Here is a 9,113-nt window from a genome sequence, read left to right on the forward strand (position 1 = left end):
GCATCTGTGGGTGGGATGTCACTTGGGAAGCAATCAGCAAACTCAACCTTGAGTCATGCATCACACTTTGTCAGCTCCTCAGCAGCTGCAAGGACCTCAATGCAATGCTGTACCATGCCAATAACATCCACCCCACAGACCAGGGTGGATGCCACCTCCACAAGTTTGTGATATGTGGGCAGAATGCTGTGTAGCTCTGCAAGGACTGCACCCTTAAGTTGCTTGACAGCCTGAATGGTAGGGGTTACTGGCAAAGGGGCAGGAGCTGGGATGGGAGTTGGAGGATTCAACAAGTCATAACCAGTATCTTTATTAATGCATGTATGGAGAGCATGATTGATGACAAGCTGATTATGTGCAAGGAATGGGAGTCCTAACAAGAGTGGTGTACATAAACAGGGCACAATTATTGCATGAACAGACTGAGAACGAAAGCATGCATCAGGGGAAAGACAAGATAGAACAACATAACTCTGCAGAGACATGACCTCCCAGTTACCAGAAGAAAGTGCTACCAAAATGTCGAGGGACTTGTGCAACTGATGGTGCTGTAACCCTAGCTTCAAGACAAGGGTTTCATCAATCAGAACTAAATGAGAACTGCTGTCAATCAGTGTCTTCACAGGTAGGGGGAAGGTCACATTAGGTCCTTCCAGGAGGCAGGACCACTGGAGATGGGGAATGGAAAGAGGTGTGATGTACTCTTCACCTGAGTCAGTTCCATCCCCCAGTGTAGCAGAGGGCATGACGACAGCAATGGCATCTGTGTCATCATCCACTTTGGTGATGCAGGAGCACTTCACTGCAGGCTCCTCTTTGATGATTGCAGCAATAGGTTTGGCACATTTCTTACAAGTGTCCTCAATGTCAGCAGCAGTCAGTGCTTTGTAGTTTTTTGCATCAGGGAAATCATTTGGGCAATCATGTGTGGTATGGTTTTGAAAGAGATGGTGGCACTTGAAGCAGCCCAAGTTGTCCCAAAGGAGCTGGCATTCCTTGATGGTGAGGGCAGGAGGGTGAGTGCAGGTGCAACCATCTGGTGCCTTTGAACCCAATGCTGCAGTGCTAGCTGAATGGCTAGGCTGAAAAGGTTTTCTACAAAGAGCTGCATCAAGTTTTGCAGCATCATGAATGCATTTCTCATCAAGCAAGTGGACCAGGTCAAGCCAAGCACAGAACTGCTTCTCATGGCAGCCACCAGTCAAGCAATATTCTGCAGTGAGATCTGGGTGCATGTGAGACTCTAGGTGAAAGCAAAGATGGTCTTCAGTGAGGTGGAACTTGCTACCCCATAACAGAACATTCAGACTCTCCACCTCAACAGCCCACAAGTGGAAGGCTTTATTACCCTGCATCAATGAGAGCATTTTCTGTTGGATAGCTTCCACCCAGTTGCTGGGAAGCCAATACATATGAACTTCATCCATAAACTCTGAGAAGGAGAGGGCAGTCAGTCAACTGCCATTGTTGCTAATCCAGTCCTGCACATGAGGATCCAGAAGGTGTCCTGCAACCTTGGCAACCTGAACATCCTCTGCTACACTTTTCAGCTGAAAGTAATTCTCACAACCTAGTTCCCAGCTTCACAACCCTTCCAGGGTAATGTCACCCACTGTCAAGAAGGGAGGGGTTTTTCCAGGAGTGGTATTTTCACATTGCACTACCTGAGACTGTGTTGAGGACATCATGAAGACAGGGAGAACCACTGTGAAGCTGTCAGATGACAACAAGCTATCTGTGGAAGTTGGAGATGGTGGAAGGGATGCTGGTAATGGGATGTGTGAAGGGGAGATAGGCAGAGGTGGAGTGATGCTGGGTGGGGCCATGAGCAGTAGTGTAGATGGTGGGGGAGTAGAGGTGGCATGCAACAGAGACAGTGAAGATGAAGATGAAGATAATGGCAATGACAACAATGTTGTGGGTGGAGGGTTATTCCCTTGACTATGGGTAGTCAAGGGTATGGGGACAGAGGGAATGTGATGGGACAGCAGTTTGACACCTCTAGTAGGTGTCAACACATGCTATGGCACATTCAAAAAAAGTGGAACTCACCACTGTGGGGTGAGTACACTCAGAATGGCTCACAACGACAACAGAACATGGACAGGTGTGTGGGGATTAGACAATCAAGCATGTACACTGATACAAGATGCTCAACAGAGCAAGTGAGAGGAAAGAGGGGAAAAGAAGAGACAACCTGCACATACATGCAGCACCAGTATATATACCCCCAGGGTCCAAACAGTACAACACAGCAGGAGGGATCCACATGCCCAGACGAGGGTGCGATCAAGGGAATAGGAGATGTGACGACGTGAAGCAATAGTGTGAACGGTGCATGAGTGGCAAGTGGTAAGCGGTAAGGTAAGCATATGCTTACATAAAGACGAAGTACATGTACCGTATATTGGAAGCCTTTAGCCACACGAGGCAAGAAGGGGATCGTGCATAGGAGTGATATTTCATATCAGCATCACGCCGGTTGACCCTACAGCGAAGAAGGGCAGATGGTGGATGAGACCACTAGTATCGCACTTCCGCCCCTCTCCGCGACGCAGCAGCATTATCGAGTGTTGGGTGCGTGGTAACCTCGAAGACAGGCCTTTCGCATACGCAGAACCGCCTTGCTCCGTTCTTTGAACTCTCTACGCCGGGCAGGTTTGTGAAGTGGACAGTACTGGAGGTAGATCGGACAGGGTACCCGAAGCCTGGGATCGAAGGTATTGCCGGGTGTTCAGCGATGCTAGAAGCGAGTTGGCATATACTACTGAACAGTGAGATGGGGTGTTATGTCCATCGTGTACGAGACAGAAAAGACTCACGCTTTCCAACGATGAAATTCAATCCCATCGCCCATGCATCTTGTTGATCGACGTTCTGAAGGAAGTGTGAAAACAATATAGCCATCTTTCAAGGTGCCATACGTACCACACTGAGCTCCGCAATGACAACCAGTCTACAATGAAAGGAAGTCATGGTTACAAATGAACGAGGGATGAAACTTACAACGTCAACAAGCACCTGTTAACAGCATATATGATAAGCATGTGGAAGAGACGTTTCGTTCTAAAGCAGCGTTCCTTAGAGATGAACAACCGATACGGGCTGGAGTCACCTTGGGAACGCAGAACTAGAGCCACTGTCATAGAAAAGTACACAAAGTGACACCGTGATCAGAACCTCAGCTAATGCAACGGTGGCCGCCGCAGGTGTCACGGAGTAAAACTAGGAATGACGAGTGAGCCAATGCACTGACTCCTGTCTTAAGGGAACTACCCTAGTCTGCGAAAGGACGCTTGTCAATTTATCGATGAACCTACGCACGAGAATAAGCATTTATGCAGTGAGGATGGTTGGTTAAACTAGAGTACATTGCAGAAACTGTCACTGCTTTGTCGTTACAATAGGTCTTTCGTAGTGGAAGCAAAGCACAAACCTATGCCAAAACCTGTTGAAGTATTGTCAGAAGTAGCTTGCGAGCGCAATATATATATATACTCGCCGAAGTGAGCGAGCACGAATACTATCTATCGCGATTCTGTTAACGCACGGTATACTTTCCATCGCGAACAAATGTACTCACAATCGGAGCGGTCACCAACCACTTCAGTTGAGGGCGACAAACTGGATACCGATTAACAAAGTTTCGGGGGACATCGAATGTCACATACGGCAATATATTTTATGTGCGAAAAAGCTAGTAGCGTTCGTTTTATGAGCATCGACCCATAACACAGAGTCACTTACAATTCAACTACCAAAATCACAAGTAACTACAACACAGTTAAACCCCGTCGCAAAGGTCTGTGAGACGGAAGGAACTCACATTCACTAGAACAGATACCTAAGGGAGGAAAATATTTCAAAACAGTGCCTTGTAGAAAATTGGGTATGCTCACTGAGAATGACCTGTATGTCTCATCGGCGGGGAGCGGCTTTGGAGTGGAAAGCATACGAATCACACAGTATACCCCAAACTCATCGGAACGCCGTAGTTGGTTATCTGCAGTGACCGAGTAAGACGGTCATAAGGATAGAAGCATCAGCCTCACCAGGTAGTAGTACAACAAATGACACACTGGTCGACCATTAGCCACCCATCCACGCAGAAGCACCGAATACCCACTGAGCAAGACATGTAGGGTATCAAGAATCCTGGCCTCGCGTGAGTAGATTTGACTAATGCCACAGGGTGATCTAACTCACCATATGGCACCAGCAAGGAACTTCATGGTCGAGGCATCCTCAGAATAGTGCATAAAATACACGTAAGTCTGTATAACCAGTGAGCATAAGTACTCTACTGCACGTTCCTTTTAACACGCCCCTGGAGAGTTGTTATGCCATACAACCTTGACATGGAATAAGGACATCAGAGATTTGACAGCGTGACAAAACGATACACACATGGCGGAGGCCAAGCCTGCAATGAGGATAGAACCTGTGTGGACAAATGAGCAAGCACGACTGCGTTTGCTTACGAGAAGTCTTCACCGAACCCGCCCGGGATGCCCATGTCGTTTAGGTAACTTGTATGAGTGGTGGGCAGAGAAATAATCGAGGGTGGCAAGGGCGGGATGAATCTGATACTGGAACAACGCTGCCCTGTCTTTAAAGGACGAGGGTTGCATTGCCATGATCTGTAGAAATTGCATTGCCCGAGCAGTATTTCTCGCTTGGTAGGGTAGGTCGCTGAAACATTTGCTTGACACATCTGGGATGATGGAAACTCTGATGGCAATAACTAGATCCGATGATCTCGATTCCAGCCATTCCTGTAGTACAGCCGTTCCTATGGTCCTCGGCCTCGGTGGAAGCACATGTCGCCCTTGGAAAGTCTGAGACATATAGCAAGAAAAGTGCTGAGTGTTAGCTAGAGTGCGAACAGCTGTATCTCCCCAAGCCTGTATGTATGTCAACAAGAGGGGGCCGCCATTTGATTTTGGCACTTAGGCGTTGGGTGGGTTGGCATCTATTGGTACCTGTTGGCACAACGTGAGGTCTCTCGTGTGCACACAGCACAACACACCGCGATTGCTGTCAAAACACAAAAAGCGGGATCTTTGGCAAAGCCTTTCGCAAAGTATGTAGGGCACGTCCTCTTGGCATGCATCGACTCTATGAACGACGACTCGATGTGTATCCTGACACCAGAGATACGATGGGAACTCGAGCCTGGCCTATCTTCATTATGTGAGATGCTCGGCGAGTACAATCGAGATGCCTTGATAGTCTCTGTACTTGATTCCGGCGGCAAGACTTTCATGAAGTTGCTCTGGAGGGAGTATGAGGAGCAGCGATATGTGGGGAAGGGGTAACGTGATATGTATTTGTGGCTTTGGAGATGTTTTCGCCTCTCAGAGGGCGGCGAAAACTCCGTCAAGGGAAGAAGCACCAAGGCACACGCTTTAAATGTTGTTCTATTGGTGTTTGGCGGGAAAACTGCGTAATGGCATATGAATGACTGGCATGGGGATTGATAATGTGCAATTAGATTGTCATGCAAATTTTATACCAGGGGGCCTGCCACTTCCATGACTATCGGTTGCAGTCCCCCGCGGCGTAAAGAATAGAATCTCATCTAGGTGGAGTTAAGGGGGATTAAGGGGTTGGCCAGAACACAGCGCTCACTGGTGAGTACCGAAGAGAGTACGGCACGAGCTCCCCTGGGATTGCTATGAGCAATTGAAGATAGCAAGGAAGGACCGATGGTCGAGTCTTTCTCTCGCTGACACGGGGACACGGTCAGACGACGAGAAGAAACGGGACGGTCCAAGAGGAACTCGGTGGTCGTAGTTCACACGTGCATCAGGCTGTGCACCACAGATAGGCACGTTTGATTCAACGCCACTCGAATCCGCAGTCGTTTGCCTTTCGCAATTCACCACTATCTTCCCCTACAGTCATAGCACGCATACTGCTCAAGACATCCTAAGAGCTGTTTTCTCGTCTTCACATCACCATGACGTCGAGCTCTCTTCGTTCCTCGTGGCGCTCGCCGCGCCACTCTGGCAATGCAGGTGTGTTACTAGTTTCCATTCCCACTGAAATCACTTTTTCATGTTGCCCCGCACGCAATCGTCCCTACCCGGGTTTCAGACTGTCACTTAGATCCTGCCGAGGCCAAAAAGCAGATCGATCGCATCCCTCGTTTTCGCATTCTTGTCTTGGGCAGAGCAAGTGCGGGTAAAACAACTGTTTTACAGCGGGTCTGTAGCACTACGGACCAGCCTGAGATCTTCAATGGAAATGGAGAGAAGGTATGTGGGTGTGTTATGTGCTTCGCATTTGTCAACATGTCATTCTGCCAGGTTGATACTGGGGCAGTGCAGGGTTCACTGGGGGTAAGGCCGCCACGTGAAATTACATGGTGCTCACGTTAAACTTAAGCAGCGTCGCTATCATAACATTGAGAATGAGCTAGTGTTTAAAAGTAACCCGGGCTTTGTGTTCCGTGACTCAGTTGTACTTGAGGTGGGGAGCTCGGCAGAGTTTGATAGGGTGCAGAAATTTGTTACAGATCAGGCAAAGTCTACGGAACTGGAGAAGAGAATACATGCAATTTGGTAGGGGCATGTCTGACTAGTGCTACTGGGAGTCCACTGACCTGCTCTTTGTGATTGATTTAGGTATTGCATTCCTTTGAGTGACATCCACAGGATGGTCACAGGTGTTGAAAGGAAGTTCTTTAATGCATGTGATTCGGGACATGGTATGTGTACACAAATATCATATCATATTTAGTGCAAGGATTTAGGATTGGCACAGTTCCTGTGATTGTGCTACTAACAAAGGCTGATGCCTTACAGCTTTATGCATTCATGGAGCTTGAGGACAATGGATTAACTGTAGATGATGCACGGGAAGAAGCACCAGTGGCAGCAAAACAGTTGCAGAAGCAATGTCTGGAACAGATCCAAGGGCAGCTGAATGGACTGAAGTTTCCACCTCAAACCTATGTGATACTCACTGGTAAGTAAGTTATGAACCAAAAAACTGCTGATTAGCATGTGTCTCCAGACATGCAACAGGAGAGTGCAGATTGTGAAGAGTTATTGAAATGCACAGCAAATGCTTTGAAAGAGGAAGAGCTGCAACAACTGCTTATGTCATCACAGTGGTCAAACTTGGGACTCTGCATGGAATTTGCCATAATGAAGTGAGTGGGGAAAATCAAGTTCTTCTGGGTGCTGACTACAGAAAGGACATTGAGGGGGAGCATGAAACATGTGGCTGGTCAGATTGAACTGGACAGCTTAGCATGTGCCCTTTCAATGTGGTTCCCATTTGTAAGCAGCCAATATTTCAGGTGAATGAGAGGCTAATTAGGTTATAGGAGGTGTGTGAAATTCTGCAAGTGTAAATAGTACTGATGCTGAAGGTGATTGTGGCTGTTGTGTTGGACTGGGGTTTATAGAGAGTGAGTGGAGTCATGGCAGATGGTGGTGAATGCATGCTGACTGTGTTCACCACTACTTTGCTTTGCTTGCATGCATAGAATGCAAGTGAATGGATAAAAAATGGTGGCCATGGATGGTTTCTGAATTTGATTTTCTCTCCTACCCTATTGCATTTGCATTCATAGGATGTGAGTGATGTTGTGGCAGAATCTGCTGGAGGAAAATATATGCTCATAATCCTTATTATTTCACTGTTGACCTCTGGGTCTTAGAGAGTGAGTGTTGTGGAAATTTCCCATTTAGCATGTGGTTTACAAGGTCTTCTTGTCAAATATATAGATGGTGAGCTTGATCACTGCATGTATCTCTGTAATACTACTGAGATTTTGTGCTAGGATGTAGGTGCTATCTTTGCATGGAGTATGCCTTTTTTCTTAATTCTCCTCCTGTATCTTTCCCAGGATGTTAGTTGTCATAATTCCTCTGAAATGCTGACAATGTTTAACCTACTTTAACATTGGTTACCATTTTACCCTTGATATCTCAGGTGGTATGTTTCATGTTTTTTTGCTAGCTGCCTATGATGTGTTGAATTGGTTGGTCATAGCAACCCATCACACATGGAAGTGGTTCTATCTCTATCCCTACATTGTCCACATCAAGGGAGCCTTCCCTGAAGGCACTTGCTGAACATGGCATTGGTAAATTATCATTATCTCTTTTGATACTGCTTTGATCTGAAGGCTCATGATTACAGGTTGTGTAATTGTCTTTGAATACTTATTTTTCCAGTCACAGGTCAAGGATGAGGGTACTGCAAGGAAGGATTTGCAGCAGGATCTGACAGTGATTGTCAGAAAGTATCAGGAATCAGGTGTCCAAGATATTGTTAATACATGCATTACAGAAGCCTTCCAGCAGCATGGTGAAAGTGTGGATGATTTATGCCCTGTGCTTGTGGGTATAGCACAGGCAAACCAGATGTGTAAGACACATTTTTTACCACATTGATGGAAGTCCTATCTGATCTGTCCACAGCAAAGAAATTCCTGAAATGAAAAAAAAAGATAATTTCAACTTTCTGCACTTCACTGTTCTTGGTAAGTCCCTTGGTGGCCATCTACTAACCAGTATGAAGATTTGATCTGCAGCATCTCAATGCCTAACAGTGTCTTTTTTGAAATCCCCTTTTGCTGTGGAGAATCCTGTGAAATTTGGAATCTGTTTGTTATTGTATACATGCATGTCCTCTCCTATAGTCCTGTACAACCTTCAAATTTGAGACCTGATTTCTTGCTGTTAGAAGTTGGGAATTCATGCTGCTGTTGTATAACCCTATATAGATTGCTGGAATCTGGCAATTTGTACAACAATGTCCAAAGTCTCATATACATCCAATCTGCCACCACAATCTTACTTTTCTCACAAACATTTCCAGTGTTATTGACCTTGAACCACAAAACATCCATATGCATGTTGTAAGTAGACATTTTCACAATTTATGGAGTTTGTCATGACTGTGCATTTGTCCTAGGTCCTCACTCACTCTTCACCCCTTTTCCACCAGTCATTTGCTCACTCTGCACCAACTCTGCCCATCCCCTGACATTTACGAGTCATCTCCACTCCAACTGCTGTCAGACTTGTACTGCTCTCCTACTGGACCATGTGGGCTGTTCTCTGAGGAGTCATGTGACTACCCTTTGGACTTCT

At 46.5% G+C, this 9,113-nt stretch overlaps 4 protein-coding genes across 4 annotated transcripts; 3 read left to right on the plus strand and 1 right to left on the minus strand.

Moving 5' to 3' along the window:
* Window positions 1–2,157: 2,157 nt before the first annotated feature.
* Window positions 2,158–3,606, minus strand: F5J12DRAFT_853593 (uncharacterized protein). Its single transcript, XM_051746608.1, has 9 exons — window positions 3,584–3,606; window positions 3,372–3,497; window positions 3,277–3,316; window positions 3,116–3,225; window positions 3,007–3,066; window positions 2,929–2,956; window positions 2,823–2,877; window positions 2,381–2,764; window positions 2,158–2,197 (listed from the first exon to the last, which is right to left on the minus strand). Coding segments are annotated over exons 2-8 (414 nt in total). The 5' UTR covers window positions 3,374–3,497; window positions 3,584–3,606; the 3' UTR covers window positions 2,158–2,197; window positions 2,381–2,645.
* A 1,430-nt stretch (window positions 3,607–5,036) lies between these two features.
* On the plus strand, window positions 5,037–5,318 carry F5J12DRAFT_725784 (uncharacterized protein; the record flags this gene model as incomplete). Its single annotated transcript, XM_051741665.1, has 1 exon — window positions 5,037–5,318. A coding segment is annotated over one exon (282 nt), but the record flags the coding sequence as incomplete, so codon positions are not given.
* Window positions 5,319–5,962: 644 nt separating this feature from the next.
* On the plus strand, window positions 5,963–7,363 carry F5J12DRAFT_896178 (uncharacterized protein; the record flags this gene model as incomplete). The annotated part of the gene is made up of 9 exons (XM_051747920.1): window positions 5,963–6,020; window positions 6,100–6,260; window positions 6,312–6,344; window positions 6,394–6,566; window positions 6,630–6,712; window positions 6,769–6,972; window positions 7,021–7,159; window positions 7,205–7,289; window positions 7,337–7,363. The coding sequence occupies 9 exons, from the start codon at window positions 5,963–5,965 to the stop codon at window positions 7,361–7,363; spliced, it is 963 nt and encodes a 320-aa protein (XP_051596562.1).
* Window positions 7,364–7,373: 10 nt separating this feature from the next.
* On the plus strand, window positions 7,374–8,823 carry F5J12DRAFT_772683 (uncharacterized protein). The gene is given in 8 exon segments (XM_051742269.1): window positions 7,374–7,420; window positions 7,499–7,588; window positions 7,673–7,743; window positions 7,981–7,988; window positions 8,008–8,101; window positions 8,158–8,385; window positions 8,439–8,500; window positions 8,570–8,823. The coding sequence occupies 5 exon segments, from the start codon at window positions 7,740–7,742 to the stop codon at window positions 8,456–8,458; spliced, it is 354 nt and encodes a 117-aa protein (XP_051596563.1). The 5' UTR covers window positions 7,374–7,420; window positions 7,499–7,588; window positions 7,673–7,739; the 3' UTR covers window positions 8,459–8,500; window positions 8,570–8,823.
* Window positions 8,824–9,113: the final 290 nt, after the last annotated feature.

The sequence above is a fragment of the Pisolithus orientalis genome, assembly GCF_024613125.1.
Source record: "Pisolithus orientalis strain OTSU chromosome Unknown F5J12scaffold_37, whole genome shotgun sequence".
NCBI lineage: Eukaryota > Fungi > Basidiomycota > Agaricomycetes > Boletales > Pisolithaceae > Pisolithus > Pisolithus orientalis.

What these genes read in the sequence shown, in the direction of transcription:
- F5J12DRAFT_853593 (XM_051746608.1), bottom strand. An exon ending in GCGTCCTTTCGCAGACTAGG is followed by an intron (nt 3,226 to 3,276) that starts GTAGTTCCCTTA and finishes CGTCATTCCTAG; the next exon opens with TTTTACTCCGTGACACCTGC. An exon ending in TCTAGTTCTGCGTTCCCAAG is followed by an intron (nt 3,067 to 3,115) that starts GTGACTCCAGCC and finishes ACGCTGCTTTAG; the next exon opens with AACGAAACGTCTCTTCCACA.
- F5J12DRAFT_772683 (XM_051742269.1), top strand. An exon ending in ACTTGCTGAACATGGCATTG is followed by an intron (nt 8,102 to 8,157) that starts GTAAATTATCAT and finishes TCATGATTACAG; the next exon opens with GTTGTGTAATTGTCTTTGAA. An exon ending in AGCACAGGCAAACCAGATGT is followed by an intron (nt 8,386 to 8,438) that starts GTAAGACACATT and finishes ATCTGTCCACAG; the next exon opens with CAAAGAAATTCCTGAAATGA.